This window comes from Penicillium samsonianum (assembly GCF_028829775.1).
Source record: "Penicillium samsonianum strain IBT 33392 chromosome Unknown utg000001l_segment0_segment0, whole genome shotgun sequence".
In the NCBI taxonomy this organism is placed as follows: Eukaryota; Fungi; Ascomycota; class Eurotiomycetes; order Eurotiales; family Aspergillaceae; genus Penicillium; species Penicillium samsonianum.
Window position 1 is genome coordinate 2,898,691 of NW_026643259.1, and position 16,055 is coordinate 2,914,745.

General features: G+C 50.0%; 5 protein-coding genes across 5 annotated transcripts; 3 read left to right on the forward strand and 2 right to left on the reverse strand.

Annotated features, from left to right (window-relative positions):
• Positions 1 to 247: 247 nt before the first annotated feature.
• On the reverse strand, positions 248 to 1,941 carry N7471_001119 (GMC family oxidoreductase; the record flags this gene model as incomplete). Its single annotated transcript, XM_057273840.1, has 2 exons — positions 248 to 1,629; positions 1,695 to 1,941. The coding sequence occupies 2 exons, from the start codon at positions 1,939 to 1,941 to the stop codon at positions 248 to 250; spliced, it is 1,629 nt and encodes a 542-aa protein (XP_057142019.1).
• An 876-nt stretch (positions 1,942 to 2,817) lies between these two features.
• Positions 2,818 to 4,378, forward strand: N7471_001120 (betaine-aldehyde dehydrogenase; the record flags this gene model as incomplete). Its single annotated transcript, XM_057273841.1, has 2 exons — positions 2,818 to 3,299; positions 3,364 to 4,378. 2 exons carry the CDS (start codon positions 2,818 to 2,820, stop codon positions 4,376 to 4,378), a joined length of 1,497 nt encoding a protein of 498 aa, XP_057142020.1.
• A 531-nt stretch (positions 4,379 to 4,909) lies between these two features.
• Positions 4,910 to 6,456, reverse strand: N7471_001121 (uncharacterized protein; the record flags this gene model as incomplete). Its single annotated transcript, XM_057273842.1, has 4 exons — positions 4,910 to 5,779; positions 5,831 to 5,979; positions 6,051 to 6,112; positions 6,452 to 6,456. The coding sequence occupies 4 exons, from the start codon at positions 6,454 to 6,456 to the stop codon at positions 4,910 to 4,912; spliced, it is 1,086 nt and encodes a 361-aa protein (XP_057142021.1).
• Positions 6,457 to 7,293: 837 nt separating this feature from the next.
• N7471_001122 (putative beta-N-acetylglucosaminidase) lies at positions 7,294 to 10,393 on the forward strand (the record flags this gene model as incomplete). The annotated part of the gene is made up of 4 exons (XM_057273843.1): positions 7,294 to 7,343; positions 7,543 to 7,661; positions 7,723 to 10,232; positions 10,283 to 10,393. The coding sequence occupies 4 exons, from the start codon at positions 7,294 to 7,296 to the stop codon at positions 10,391 to 10,393; spliced, it is 2,790 nt and encodes a 929-aa protein (XP_057142022.1).
• Positions 10,394 to 13,523: 3,130 nt separating this feature from the next.
• Positions 13,524 to 15,396, forward strand: N7471_001123 (acid phosphatase phoG-Penicillium chrysogenum; the record flags this gene model as incomplete). The annotated part of the gene is made up of 2 exons (XM_057273844.1): positions 13,524 to 13,672; positions 13,764 to 15,396. 2 exons carry the CDS (start codon positions 13,524 to 13,526, stop codon positions 15,394 to 15,396), a joined length of 1,782 nt encoding a protein of 593 aa, XP_057142023.1.
• Positions 15,397 to 16,055: the final 659 nt, after the last annotated feature.

A 16,055-nucleotide genomic window follows, 5' to 3' on the forward strand; every position in this document is an offset into this window, starting at 1 on the left:
TATCAAGTCTATCCATCATCAATTGTATATGTGGCAGATAAATAAAAGATCCAGGTCTGTCTCGCAGACTCTGGGGAGAACCAGACTCGGAAAGATGCCCACATTCAAAGGCGATCCTCCGCGCCCGACTCCGACGGAGCTATGCGCCGCTCGCTCATATGCTATAATAAAACCAAAATAGGACCAAAATGAAGAAATAACCTTTTTACATGCATATCAGATCTTTGACGCGTAAGAAGCCCCTGCTTTACAGACGGGGCTGGTTGCGAGACCAACCGGCCTCGCCAGCAATCAGCTCGGCGGCACGCTCACCAATGGTCAGGACCGTCAGCATAGGGTTAATGCTAGGCATGTCAGGGAAGACACCGGCATCGGCAATACGGATGCCCTTCAGGCCGCGGACCTTCAGCGTGGGGTCCACAACCGCCATTGGGTCGGTAGCAACGTTACCCATCTTGGTAGTACCAGCGGGGTGGTACACGGTGTGGGCGACACGACGGCCATACTCCGACAGCTCCTCGTCAGTCTGCACCTTAGGGCCGGGGGCAACCTCGCGCTTGATCCACTCCTTGAAGGGAGACTGCTTGGCAATCTCACGAGCGGCCTTGAGACCCGCCACGATGGTGGCGGCGTCATAGCCCTCGGGGTCGGTGAAGTAGCGGAAGTCCAGCGAGGGCTTCACGGAGGGGTCGGCGGAGGTCAAGAAGAGACGACCGCGGGAGCGGGGGCGGGGAATGTTGGGGGTCATGCAGAAGGCGTTCAAGGGCTCGTCGTAGCCGAGACGAGTGGTGTTAAGGGTGAACGGAATCTGGTAGCAGTGCATCATCACGTCGGCGATCTTGCCATCGAATCCGGCGGCATCGGGCAGCTCGCGGCGCAAGAAGATACCGGCGTCAGAGTCCATGGTGGTCATGTTATGATCCACGGGGCTGTTGAGCTCCCACATGATGATGCTCTCGGGGTGATCCAGCAGGTTCTCACCAACACCGGGGAGATCCTTCACAACGGGAATGCCGAGTGCGGACAGCTGCTCACGGGGACCAAGACCGGAGAGCATCATCAGACGAGGGGTGTCGACAGCTCCGGCACACAGAACGGTCTCCTTCTTGGCACGCAGAGTGTGCTTGACACCAGACTGCAGAGTAACGTCAACACCGGTCACGGTATCACCCTTAATGTTAATCTTGTTAACCCAAGCGTTGGTGAGAATGGTCAAGTTAGGACGCTTCTCATCACCACGGAGAATGGGGTGGATGTAGGCAACACTGGCACTGCTGCGGCGGCCATCATCGGGGTTGTAGGAGATGTTGAAGAAGCCGACACCCTCAGTCAGCTCACCGGTCTTGCGGATGTCATCGTTGAAGTTCTCAATGACAGGGATTTTCATGGCGCTAGAGCAGGCCTGGATCCAGTCCTTGCACAGCTGGTTACGGTGGCGGGCATGCACCGGCTGGACAGTGTTGCGCAGGTTATCAATGATGCGGGTGAAGGTCTCGAAGTCCCAGCCCTTGCAACCCTTGGACACCCATTGACGGCAATCATACTCGAAGGGACGGAAAGAGATGAGAGTGTTGTGGCTAGAGCAACCACCCAGGACCTTTGCACGGGAGTGGCGGATATGACTGTTACCTGCGGGGACAGTCAGCACAAGGTTATTTCCAAGGTTAGAATTTTTAAGGAAAATTGTGTCTTACCCATGGGCTGCTCGGTGGTACCGTAGTCGTAGTCAAGCTCACCTCCGAGCAGGCTGAGCCATTCCTTCAGGTTCAGAACGCGGTCGTCCATGAAATCACTGGGACCTCCCTCAATAACCAGAGTCCGCTTGTTAGGGAGGTACTCGGCGAGGCGTGCTGCGATCACACAGCCGGCGGTACCGCCGCCAACGACAATGTAGTCGTAGCTGTTAACATCGACGGCGGGGAGCTCGTTAGTGGTGGCCATGTTGAATACCGGGAGGAATAGGTAATGTCCGATGGGGTGAGGAGAAGATTGGAGAAGAAGGGACCGCCTTTTACTAAAAGAGAATTTTCAAGAAGGCTGTTCGGGGGGTGGTCTGATCGGAGAAAGGCCTTGGATCCAATTTCTGGTGATTGCCCAGCTTCCCTTCATTCTTCTTTTTTTTTTTTTTTTTTTTTTTTTCTTTTTACCGTTAGACTCGGCGAACCTTGGGGGCCTCTGAGTGGTGGCGATCGATAGAAGTGGAGAGAAGTCAGAAATGACCCGGATAATGAGGTCCACCGACTCTTAACGGCCTAGTATGTACATATCGGCATACTTCCTATATTCAAAGTGTGTCCGTTGATATGTGCAGATTAGAGAAAAGAGGAGGTCCATGATAGGAATTCCCTTCCGATGATAGGTTCAAGAAGATAGAGCGTACGTAAGTTTTCGCCTGTGCTTGGCTAAGAAATGCCATTCTTAGTATGAAATTCCCGGGGGGAGGGACTTTCGAGCCATAGAGAGCAAGTGGAAGAAGTTTAAGACGAATCTGGTCAAAGATAACCTAGTAACCCCGCGCAGAACTAATGTTCAGCCCATTTTCAAGCCACCTTCAGCCGCTGACCGGAATGGCGTACTTAGTACTTGGCTGTTACGTATTAATTATCCTAGGCAGCCGAGTACCGAGTACAACATACCTAATCAAAGGTGCGTTCAACATAATGTACATAACCGCCCCGCTTTTTTTTTCTTTTTCTTTTTACGGAGAAACCTATAAGGCGGTGTAGGTTATTCTTTCCCGAGGTCTCTATCACTTCTCTTATCTCTAGGTTTGTTCCCGTATTACCTTAAGGTACCTTAGTTATAATTCATATCATCATGTCCCTCTCATTCCCACCTCGTCAGCTCTATTACGACGGCAAGGCCCAAGCTGCGACCTCCGGCAAATCATTCCAGACTATCAATCCCGCCACTGCAACTCCGTTGGCCGATATCCAGATTGCCTCCAACGCGGATGTTGATGCCGCCATTGCTTCTGCCGATCGCGCATTCCCCTCGTGGGCGCAGACCCCGCTGATTGCTCGCGCCCGAATTCTCCACAAGGCCGCTGCTCTGTTACGGGAGCGGAACGATGAAATTGCACGCATCGAGACTTTGGATTCCGGCAAGGCCTTTACTGAGACTAGCACCGTCGACGTCACCACTGGCGCCGATGTTTTGGAGTACTATGCCAACTTCATTGGTGGAGGTGGTCTGAACGGCGAGACTACTCAACTCCGCGAGGATGCCTGGGTATACACTAAGAAGTCCCCGCTGGGTGTGTGTGCCGGCATTGGAGCTTGGAACTACCCCATCCAGATGTAAGTTCTTCAATCCTGCGTTTGCAACAGCAAAGAAAAAGAAGCTGACTTGGATATGTTTTAGTGCCCTTTGGAAATCCGCTGCCTGTTTGGCCGCCGGTAACACAATGATCTATAAACCAAGCGAATACACCCCACTTCACGGTCAGACTCTCGCAGAAATCTACTCCGAGGCCGGCCTCCCCGACGGTGTCTTCAACGTGATCAACGGTGCCGGTGATGTCGGTGCCTATCTGACTGGTCACCCACTCATCGCCAAGGTCTCCTTCACCGGCCAAGTGGCAACCGGTATGAAGGTCGCAGGCGCCGCCTCGGGCAGCATGAAATACGTGACAATGGAGCTAGGCGGCAAGAGCCCCTTGATTGTCTGCCCGGATGCTGAGTTGGAGAGCGCCGTCGATGGCGCCATGATGGCCAACTTCTACAGCACAGGTCAGGTCTGCACCAACGGCACCCGGGTTTTCGTTCCGCGCACCATGAAGACTGCTTTCGAGAAGAGCCTGCTCGAGAAAATCCAATATGTGCGGGCTGGCCCTCTCTTTGACGAGCAGACCAACTACGGTCCCCTCAGCTCCAAAGCCCACTACGACAAGGTCGTTGAATACATTCGCCACGGTATTGAGTCTGACCGCGCTACCCTGCTCTGTGGTGGTCTCGAGAAGCCCTCCGTGCCTAAGGATCTGCAGGCCGGTTTCTGGGTCCAGCCAACCGTTTTCACCGACTGCACTGACTCTATGAGAATCGTTAAAGAGGAGATCTTCGGTCCCGTTATGTCCATCCTGTATTATGACACCGTCGAGGAGGCCGTGCGACGCGCCAACACCACTGAGCTCGGTCTTGCTGCTGGTGTCTTCACTAAGGATTTGAACCAGGCTCACCGCGTCATTGACCAGCTGCAGGCTGGTATCACTTGGGTAAACACGTGGGGCGAGAGCCCTGCTGAGATGGCCGTCGGTGGCTGGAAGAAGAGCGGTCTGGGCGTGGAGAACGGTCGCCGCGGTATTGAGGCTTGGCTGCAGAACAAGAGCACTCTGGTTGATATGAGCGGTGCCGTGGTCAGTGTCTTCGCCAAGCTATAATGTTAATATATCATGCAATGTACCACCCAAAAGCAAGGAGCATAAGATGTACAGAACATAGAATAATTTGAGCGCCACAATTTTATTCTAGCTCTTTCTATATACTCATTCTATTACTCTGCCATCTATATGTATTTCCGTGCTGAAAGTCTACATAGAAAGGCCCCGACAAGGTTCCAGCACTCTTTAACGTATATATGTGGAATGACATCACGCTACGCAAGTACGTATAAATTTGAAAATTTAGATTAATTGTACATAGCTTGAATTATCCATAGTTAAAATCTTTGATAATATCACTTGACTCCTAGAAAACGCATCGCATCTATCAAATCGGGAATAATCGAAATGACCAGCGAAACTCCTTAGATAACACCCATGGATCCTGTAAGCTAAAGCAGTAAAAGAGACCATGCAAAGATGAATTGCAAAGACAGAACCCATATTTCCCGTTCTCCCATAACAAATTAAACCGAAAAGAGAAAATAAAACACCGAATGAAAATGCCACAAGTTCGAGAGGTCTCCACCATCAGAGTGTGGTAATTCTGGTGCCCATGCGGTCAAAGATAAGGTCGCTCTTCAGCGCACCATCAATACCGCCAATGGCCGAGTCGACCAGACGCGAGGACATGCTATCTGGGGTGAGCTCCTCTTCCTCCAGTGCGCGGCGTTGCAGCTCAGTGTTGATGCGGAGGTCCTTGGGCACCTTCTCGGGAGTGCGATCGGGAGTAGGCTGCTGGGACTTGGGTGTCTTAGTTGGTAGTGGGGCCGGGACGTAAGTCCGAGGACGGTAAACGAGAGCCGGTCCCTGGGTCCGGGCATCGGTGCCGGCCTGCTCGATCGATTCGAAGTACCGCACAGTCTTGACCTTGAGTTCGAGAGTGGCGTCACGATCGCAGACGATGAGCGGGTGCTGGTGCAGCTGCAGAGCGGAGAGGGTCCACATGTGGTTCACGCCATCCTCGAGGCCCTTTTGCACGGCAAAAGCCTTGTGGGCTCCGGTGGCTACAATCACCACTTCACGGGAATCCATGATAGTCTGAATGCCAACAGTCATAGCCATGCGGGGCACCTTGTCCGTGTCGCCGCCGAAGAAGCGGGAGTTTGCCAGGATGGTGTCGTAGGCCAGTGTCTTGACGCGCGTGCGGCTGTTCAGCGACGAGCCCGGCTCGTTGAAGGCGATGTGGCCGTCTGGTCCGACTCCGCCCAGGAAGAGCTCGATGCCACCGTAGCGGGCGATCCGTGCTTCGAATGATGCACACTCGGCTACAAGATCGGTCGCGGTGCCGTCCAGGATGTTAATGTTCTGCGGTGGGATGTCCACGTGGGAAAAGAAGTGCTTGTACATGAAGCTGTGGTAGGACTCGGGGTGATCGCGAGGCAGACCGACATATTCATCCTGTATTGGGGATCAGTTGGTTGATTTCTTCGTGATTGTTGTTGTGCATACCATGTTGAAAGTCACGACATTCTTGAAGGAGATCTCGCCGGCGCGATGACGCTGCACGAGGATCTTGTAGATGAGCTCAGGGCTGCTACCAGTAGGCAAACCAAGCACGAATGGCTGCTCGGGCGTCGGGTTGAAGGACTTGATGCGGCCTAAGATGGAAGAGTTAGTCTCAGCATGGGCTGTGCATAACAGCGCATCGATGATCTGGGCTTCGGCTTACTGATAATGTAGTCTGCGATATACACAGACACCTCACGAGAGTCTTCTCTGATAATGACACGCCTATATCGAGAAGCCAGCAGGTTAGTATAGAGCCAGAATGAGATATATGAAAGATATCACCCACATGATTACGTCACGACTCTTTGGATTGGAGATAGGGCTAAGAAGTATGGGAGAAGAAGAAAGGGAAGGAGAAAGCTATCTAAGGGAAAGAAAAGAGAAGATTAAGGGAAAAGGAACCATATGGGTTACAGTCTCGGGTGTACGACACAAAAAAATAACGTCGTATAGAGAGAGAGCCACGTGCGATACGGTTGCCTCCTCTATGACTGGGCCTAAGGTAGGGTAGGGTGTAGGGTTCTTTGGATTGGGTGACTTGGTTGACGTTCTACGGGTTACCGCATCTCGGACAGGGAAGATTCCACCTCAGATAGCTATTGACTTCATATCGGCCGATTCCACGGTTTCGATCAAAAGGTCCACTCGGGTGTGTTCCATGTGGCCCAACAATCAAACCAAGAGTACGATGACGCCGGAAAAAAAGGAAACAGGCAGTTTGATTGGAGTATGGAGCTCCATAGCGCACATGGTGGTCTGAAGGTTCCATTTGAGAAGTGTAGGAGTTGCATCCGGTGATGTCGGTAAAAAGCTGGAGAGCATACAGAGATATAGTGCTCAGTGCAACCCTGGACGTTGTAGCGTCGTAGCCCGGTATGGTATTGGTATTGGGGGCGTATGACACGTGACTGGGAATTGGATCCGGATTACAGTTACATACCGATCACGTGATTATCGTTTCGGGTGTACATACTAGTAGTATATATATCCATCGATGGATAGTATTATGATTATCAATAATCCATACTAGTATATATGAATTATGTACTTCATATTTACTTCTGAATATAAATCATACATAACTATATGTACATAATGTAGAATATGTCAAGGTCCCGTGACCCTTCTAACAGCGGAGAATCCATGGATACTAAGCTCACTATCTCCTTATCTCTCTAGTCCCAATTCTTCCCCGACATTTGCGGCTCTGGGGGAGACAAAGCTCCCGAGGTCCATTTTTTGACTCCTGCAACCCTTTTAACCCCCTGTCACCTGACTACGCGTGCACTGGCTTCATATTCCTTACCTGTCAGACGTTTGCGGTGTCCACACCTTGGATCTCCCGACACTGCACCCTCTGCATCCTACCTCTCTGGGCCGCTGCAGGCATTCCTCCTCGGGCCATGGCCCGGAAAGAGGACATGCTGCCCCCGGGTTGGGACGACCTAGATAGGTATGTCGATCTTCTTTTTCCGCTTGGCTCATCCCCTATCGGCGTTAATCTTCACCCCCCTTCCCCCTTTCCCAAAAAATCTGCCTGTCAGGGTATCTCCCTTCACTGTGGAACCTAACTGTCAATCTGGGGATGAGGGTCATTTAGACTATTTCCACTTTAGGAAATCTGACACCTCAGGTACGCTGACATGGCATAGGCAGATGGGTCAGCTCTTTATGATGGGCTTTGATGGAACTTCGGTCAATCCACAGATTCGATCACTCATTGAGAATTACCACCTGGGCGCCGTGCTGCTATCTGCTAAAAATCTGAAATGTATCTTTTAAAGGAGCCCTTCCATCACTAGCAACTTGGACAGTCACTGACGCGTTTACAGCGGCCGAGGATACAACCAGATTGGTTCTGGAATTACAGACCATTGCGCGTGATGCAGGCCATCCCGTTCCGTTACTAATTGCCTTGGACCAAGAGAATGGTGGTGTCAACAGTTTATATGATGAGATATATATTCGCCAATTCCCTAGTACCATGGGCATTGCAGCCACTGGGTCCAAAACTTTAGCCCACGAGGTGGCTGTCGCGACAGCACAGGAGCTCAAGGCCGTTGGGGTCAATTGGATATTAGGCCCCGTTTTGGATGTTTTGACGAATGTGCGAAATCAACCATTAGGCGTTCGTACCGCCGGCGATGATCCCCAAGAGGCGTCTCAATATGGTGTCCAGTTCATGAGGGGGTATCAAGAAGCAGGTTTAGTAACCTGTGGAAAACACTTTCCATCCTATGGTAATTTGGAATTTCTCGGTTCCCAGACGGATGTTCCAATTATTACGGAATCCCTGGAGCAACTCAGTCTTAGCGCGCTTGTACCCTTTCGCAACGCTATAAGTCAGGGCCTGGACGCCATGATGGTGGGCGGTGTCTCATTATCATCTGCTGGGATGAACGTGATGCACGCCTGCCTGAGTGATCAGGTGGTTGACGAGCTGTTGAGAAAGGATCTCCAATTTCAAGGGGTGGTCGTTTCCGAATGCTTGGAAATGGAGGCGCTCACACATAACATTGGAGTAGGAGGTGGCACAGTGATGGCGAAGAACGCCGGCTGCGATGTCATCCTTTTATGTCGTTCATTCCCGGTCCAGCAAGAAGCCATCAATGGGCTGAAACTCGGCGTGGAGAACGGTATCATCGGCCGTCAGCGAATTGAACAATCGTTGCGCCGCGTTTTGGATTTGAAGGCACGGTGTACTTCGTGGGAACAGGCACTGAACCCTCCGGGGCTTTCTTCACTTACACAGATGCAACCCTCGCACACCAACCTTTCCACCCGAGCCTACAACTCTTCCATCACAGTGATGAGAGATAAGAATAATTTACTTCCGTTGTCCAATGTCATCGAGGCAGACGAGGAACTTTTGCTTCTGACTCCGCTAGTCAAGCCACTCCCAACATCAGCGGTTTCTCTCTCGGTCGCAGAGTCTGCACATGGGTCACTAGATCCATTATCTTCCGAACGAACCTCCTCGATTCTGAGTGGGGAGGGTGTCTTCAAAGAACTTGGACGATCACTCTCGCGGCAGAGGAACGGGCGTGTGTTGCACACCTCCTATACTTCCAATGGCGTGCGTCCCATCCACGAAGATCTCATCCAAAGAGCGAGTGCTGTAGTCGTTGTCACGGCAGATGCAAATCGCAATCTATATCAGCAAGGGTTCTCAAAACACGTCTCCATGATGTGCCAATCGCAGTATACCTCATCTGGCGAACGCCGCGAGAGGCCATTGATTGTGGTGGCAGTTAGCTCGCCATATGATTTTGCCATGGATTCCTCAATCGGTACTTATATATGCACGTATGACTTTACGGAAACAGCCCTCCAGGCACTGGTCAAGGTCTTGTATGGCGACTTGACTCCCTCAGCGGCCCTGCCCGGCTCCATTGGTCGAACGCAGAAGATTCATCAGTCTCGACAGCACTGGCTTGTCGAAAATTGGAATGAGGATCGCGACTCTTTCGCGTTGGATGCTCTGCTCGACACTATCCGTGCCGATTGTGCACTAGGTCAACCATCAGAACTTCTTGGAGCCACCACTAGCAGCTTCCTGCTACGAAAGGAGGATATCGACGAAGCCCATTTCGTTGTTCGGAACAGTAGTACGCATGCCCTCTATGGGTTCTGCGCGACCTACTTCTTTCGGTCAACAGGCACCGGTGTGCTGGCATGTCTGATCGTGGATCCCTCTCGAAGAAAACTATCAATCGGACATTCTCTCCACAGCCGCGCGATTCGGACTCTACTACAACGGAGCGGGATGAAACGCTTCCAGCTAGGATCCCGATTACCAGGGATCTATCTTGGTATCCCGACCGTCAACCCTGTTGAGCGCAAGCGGCTACGGCAATGGTTCGCGGACATGGGTTGGAACACCGCGCTTTCGCGACCAGTGTGCAGCGTGATCCTGCGCAACCTGTCGACATGGGTGCCCCCCGAGGGACTCACTGCAACCCTGCAGAGTGCCGAGGTCACGTACGACCTCGTGTATGGCTGGGACTTTGCGCCCGCGATCCTCAATCACATTAAAACATATGCGCGGCAAGGGGTGGCCGACATCTACCGCATGGCTCTAGGCGGCGCGCCTAACTGCGGGATCATCCGGGCCAAGCGGCCCTCCGACGGGGTTATACTCGGGAGTATCGTGATCTACAATGAGCGATCTGCCTTGGCGGAGCACATGCCCGTGCTGCGCGCCACCCAGGCTTCTGTCGGAGGCATTTCGTCTCCGGTCATTTCTCCTTGTGAAGATTACTCTACGGTAATGCAGGGCCTGATCCTGTTGGCTATCAAGCAGATCCGGAAGTTGAGTGCCAATGCCGTGGTCATGGACTGTGTATGTTCTTCACTTCCTTTATGTTTCGTTTATCCTCTAACAAAACCTAGGTTGACGGCGACGGGAACTTTGACAATCTCTCCACGATGGGCTTCACTATGCTACACAGCTTTGAGGAAGTGAACTGTGACGCAGCTACGTGGACGATGATGCACGCGTAGTAGAAGAGACCAGACTTGATTCGATTTCCGCTTTTCATTTTCATTTTACTCCTTTCGGTTCTGTTTTCCTCACGTCTTATGATATCCATATCGCATTGGGTTTGGCATTTATTTTCTCCTGTTTTCTCTTTGTTTCTTTCTTCTTTTTTTCAATTGGATTTGGTCCATTTTCTTTGTTTCACACGCTCCGGTAACGGTTTCTTCCGAGGAGTTTCTTTTCACACATATTTTCTATTTTTTGATTCTTTGGGGGACTGGTCGGGGGTAGGACAGAGCCTTGGAAAGTCCTGGCATCATTTGGTCCAATCAAATAAATACTTCTATGATCACAGGGTTCCCACTGGCGATTACCAGAGATACACATCTGGATTATAGATGTGGAATATTCAAATGTTATGTATATCTTCTTTACAGATGGAATGAATCGGTCTACATCCATGGACCAAGGAAAAACCCGTGTATACTTCGTACCAATGTAGTCCGTTATGAGTTCCACACTTCCAAACTTCCGGGAGTATGTCCAAGATTAATTAAGCCTGTGGAAATATTAATTCTAATTACCTTTAGCCTTCAGAAGGCATCACAATTAAAGCCGAGATCTTACTGGACCGGAGGTCCGTTGGAGGTACCTAACTTGGCTATACTACTAGATTTATGTACTCCATATTCCGTACTATGCACACATCTAACTTCAGGGTTTTATGGGGGAAATTGTGGGAATTGTGGGAATTCTGGGAAGGGCTTAGAACGGAACTCCGCTTTGGCGCCGGAGACAAAAGTCAACCCACTTTTTTTTGGTCAAAAAGAATAAGAAATGAAAAACAGGGTCTCTGTTATGAGGGTAGTATTTTGTTTTTGTCTTAGTCTTGATTGTTCAAAATGTGACATTAGAAGGGAACTGGTATATAAAGAGGAACTATTCTCTCTCTTCCCAAGGTTGTGGGTTTCTATATAAAATCAAAGAATCGAAACCCCAAACGGGTTTCTCGGGCCTCGGGGCCTAACTTTGACCCGGGCCAATGAGTTTCATTTCAGAGTTTTGAACCAATTTAGTTTTCTGTTTGCGTCAAAAAATCCCTCAGTTGTACAAGCGGAGCTTCTTTTTTACTCTGAACTAGGAGTTTCCTAGAGGTTTACATTCCTGATCTATGATCCCGGGAATGTTGCAGAGATATTCTTCGGGTACAGTGGTACATACCCATAGATACAATGAAGCTTTTCGGGATGGCCCAAACCCAAAGGTTCGGCACCATTGAAAGACCTCGGAGCTTCCAGCCCTCCAACCTTGGAACATTAGAACCTTGGAACGAGGGCGCCATGTCCAACCGTGCATGGCTCCCGTGGTCACAACCTTGGTATACTTTTATACTTAGGCTGCATCGGGAAACGCGCCGGAAGAAGAATTAAAAAAGGAAAAAAAAAGGAAAAAGAAAAAAATGAAAGAGATCATCACCTCGGTAATAATCAAATCGGGTAAATGCACAGACTCTTTGCACATGCGAGAACGAGGAAGCTTCTCTTTTACTCTCTCGCCACTCAATCTCCCAGTCTCTTACCGTCTGACAACCCCCTGGAGCTGTATCTCCTTCCACAACGGATTTTGTTTTTATGAAACATAGAGGATTTTCCAAAATTACTAAAGAAAAAAAGTGCACATGTACCGTGGATAGGAAATACACATATTGTACTAACAAAGTATATGAAGTATGAGCTTTGAGCTTTGAACTTTGTACTCTGTAGATCCACGGACATCGCCGGGTCCGAAACCAAACAGTTCCTCAAGGCTACCGACCTCGGGAGGTACATAGGTACTTATCTAAATGCTCAAAATATTACATGCATGATAACATTGCAGATTGTAGATTGCAGATTGCAGATTGCAGATTATTATTGCCGTTTCCAGTGGGGCGCTAATAGCCAAAAGTACAGGGTCCAGCAGAGTAAACCCCGGGGGGGGGGGAAAACCGCTTTCTGATTCAATGTACTCCGTACCGCATATTCTGATTGGATGTCGGTTGGCCCCTACAGCTGCATGTCAGACGGTCGATGATGATCATCCTTGAGGCGAATGTGATCGCATGGAATTATGTAGATGCAATTCTACATGCCTTGATTGGAATACTGGAACAATTATAGACAACTATATATTCATTCAGAACCTACACAGTAGACACAAGGTGCATTAAATACTCCATTCTCCCAATATTCCAAGGTTGACTCTAATATTATTATTAATATGTGGCGTTTTCAGGAGGGTCGACCCGAAGCAGTAGTACCTTAATAGGCAGGTGGGTATGTGTCGTTAAAGTGAATTTAATCTCAGATTCTACAGACTACTTGCAGTATCAGACTAGGGAGTACCCCGTATACAATATAGATGCTATATTGGGAATTATTATATATAACAATATCAACTTGATCTTCAGGGCCCAGCGAGAGATGATTGCCGAGAGCCGGCGATCAAGTCTTACCCCATCGGTGTTGAGGGATTTGCATGTTAATTGTTATTGGATATGATTGTCTGAGATACTCCGTACTACTCCGTACCGAAAATGATTAAAAAGATTAATATAAATGTATTTAAACATTAAACATTCAATATTAAACATAGTATTAAACATAAAACATAAAACATAAAACATTTTATCTATAGAAATATAAAAATAATAAAAAGGATGACTCAGCGCTGCGTTCGTTCTCCGCAAAAACTGCGGCTCCACTATTCCCCGAATCCGTTGATCGTTTGGGTGCAGAAGGTCGAGATTCCTCTCCCTCTCTCTCTCTCCGGCTCTGGTGATTTGCTCTTTCTCTCTGTACACTCTAATACCTCTCCCTATACCTTCTATCCACTATAATCCTGTTCCATTTCCGTCTCAAATGTCCTCTCCGCCTTCACTCCCGCCTTAGCCTATCTTTCCGCTCCGTTGCTTGCAGCATTCCCCAGGTCTTGTCTACTCATCCTTGGCTTCTCTTCGACCTCTTTCTCTTGCCCTTTTCCTCTCTTTATTCTACTTCTTTCCTCTCTCCTCTTTCTCCTTGCTCGACTGCCTTTATATAAGAGGCAATCCTATAACTCTTCCTCCCCCGCATCGTCCACGGGTGTGCCTCCGTATCGCATAACCTCTTTACCATGGAGGGCTTCGATACTATGGCGATGCCACCATACTTGGCCAGTCCATTGTCACTTGGGAATCTGCAGAGTACCGACTATCTCAATGCGATGTCCGGCCTGGATCTACCGGATCACCGTTCTAACTTCGATTCCGAGACCTTTGTTAGGTGGGTGATTAGATCTCCAAGTGGGACGAGAGGGGTGGATCATCCACTCCGCTCGACTGTGAAATTGTTTTGCTAATTTGATATACATTAGTGAGGATCTCGCTAACTTCGCGCCTCCTAATTTGTCACATCAACTGAGGCGGTTCTCTTCCGCATATGATGACCCTTTCACCGAGATGGTGGCGCCCTTTGACCCAGCGCCCCAGGAACAACCCCAAGACTCGTCGATCGACCACAACAACAAGCTGTTAAGCTTCTCGCTACCGGTATATCACTTTACGCTCCTTGACTATTCCATGCGCCGTACCTCCTTATCGGTGTCGGCGCAGTTGCACGGGATGTTCTTTCTCGCCGAGTCTCCCTATACAACATCCCCTTCGGAAAATGCCCCACCACAACAAGGTGCCGAGTTGACGTGTTATCGTCGCAATTTGTTCCAAATTACCGGTTCAGTAACTTTGCCCCGCGGGATGCGCTATATCATGACCGACCAAGGCGGCCGAATTCCCATCCTTGCCCAGGAACTCACCGTATCAGCCACAGAATCCGTGGAAGGAAACCCGGTGAAGATTATCTCGGTGCCATGGAAGACCCCCTCGGCGGCTGCCGCTAATTCTGGCACGGCGCCCGAGGAGAACAATCCTAGCACTGGTGCTAAGATTGAGAAGGAGCCCCCCCCAATTCCCTTGGACATCATGGCGGGTCAGGACCTGGACTCGGATTACGCAACCTTCCCTATCGCTTGGAAACGTCTACAATTCCGTGTCGCAACCGCCAACAATGGTCGCCGAAAGGAGCTACAGCAACACTTCGTCGTCCGACTCAAGGTGGTCGCGACTTTGTCCACTGGCGCGAAGATCCCCATCTCAGAGGTGCAATCAGGTCCCGTCATCGTTCGTGGCCGCAGCCCACGCAACTTCCAGTCACGCAAAGATCTCCCCCTTAGTGGGAGTGCTGCCGCTTCGCGAAAGAATGCTCAGGCCAACTCCTCGAATTCCGCCATGAACCGCACGCCAACAAGCGACTCCGTCCCGCGTCGTGCCAGCGTGACTCCAGCCAAAACGAAGCCAGCCGCCCAGAGCAGCTCCCCTGAAACAACGTCCGTTCCCCCGCCGAGCATTATGCAGCAGACCAAAGCGACACCGGATTGGACTCCCATCCCACAGTCTACCTCTAACAATGTCATGTCTCATGCCCCAAAGTCCATGTTCCGTCATTCCAGCCCGGAGCAACTCTCCCAGGCGACGGACTCGCATCGCCGAGTCAGTTCCACAACAGCGGCCGCTGCACCAATCAATTTGTCGCTGCTAGACGAGGAAGAAGGCGGTGACCCTAATCTCCATCTAGACCAAAAGATGATGTCCCCTTTCGCTGCCGAGTTGTCACATCAGCGATCGCTAAGTCTCGACCAATCTGCCCCGCCTTCTAAGATGCGCAAGCTCTCTCATGCTGTCTCTCAGACCCCCTCGCGGAGCGTTGCTTCATCAATGCCGTTTCTAGAGACTGCCAACTTGCCCCAATCATTTGCATCGTCGCTCCCCTTCCCGAACGAAAGCACTGATCTTCTTTACGAGTACTTTCCCCTCGGGATGGATGACTGGCAAGCCCCCGTTGACGCTGTCTACCGACCACATGTAGTGCATCACACCAACATGCCGGAGATGAAATTCGTGGCCTCCAGAGGCCGGAGCAAACGGTACTTTGCCGCAGAAGATGTGTTCTGACCTTCCCAGGACTGGGATGTTGGGCTAATGGCGCTGGGTGGTGTTTATCTTTTCCTTCTCACATCTGCATTGTCACTCTGGGATGAGGTGTTTCTTGACTTTTTTTTTCTTTTTGGTTTTACTGCTTTTTTAGACTTGACTTTGTGTGTTTGGCTATAAAACACAGAGCACAAAACATGGTTGATTCCAAGCTGACCTGCCGGATGTGTTACTGATATTGATGCTCATTGAGGGGGCACGGATGATTCTAAGGAACTGATTCTCATCTTTGAATTTGAATCGTGCACGGCGAAAATGGCGAATGCGGCGTGCTGAGGTGTTTTGATTTATTCTCTTTTGTTTTGGGGAGTGGTGGATTTGGGGATTGGATTTGGGATTTACTAGGATTTACTTGGATTACCCACGTTGGGACTGGATTGGGATTGGCACTGCGGTCTGTTTTTGTTTCTCTTTTTTATCTACTTTTGGTTGTGGTTTAGTTATATCCCATTGTCTTATGATATCACGCTATTTACTTGATCGTGGTGGGGTTTCTTCGGTGCAGGCTGAGAAAACCTTCAGCTATACATGTTCTCGATATATTGAAATTCCATCTAGGGTTGACTACTTCTCTTTTATCTTCAAGAGACGTAGACATAATAGAATCAAATTGCAAGAGT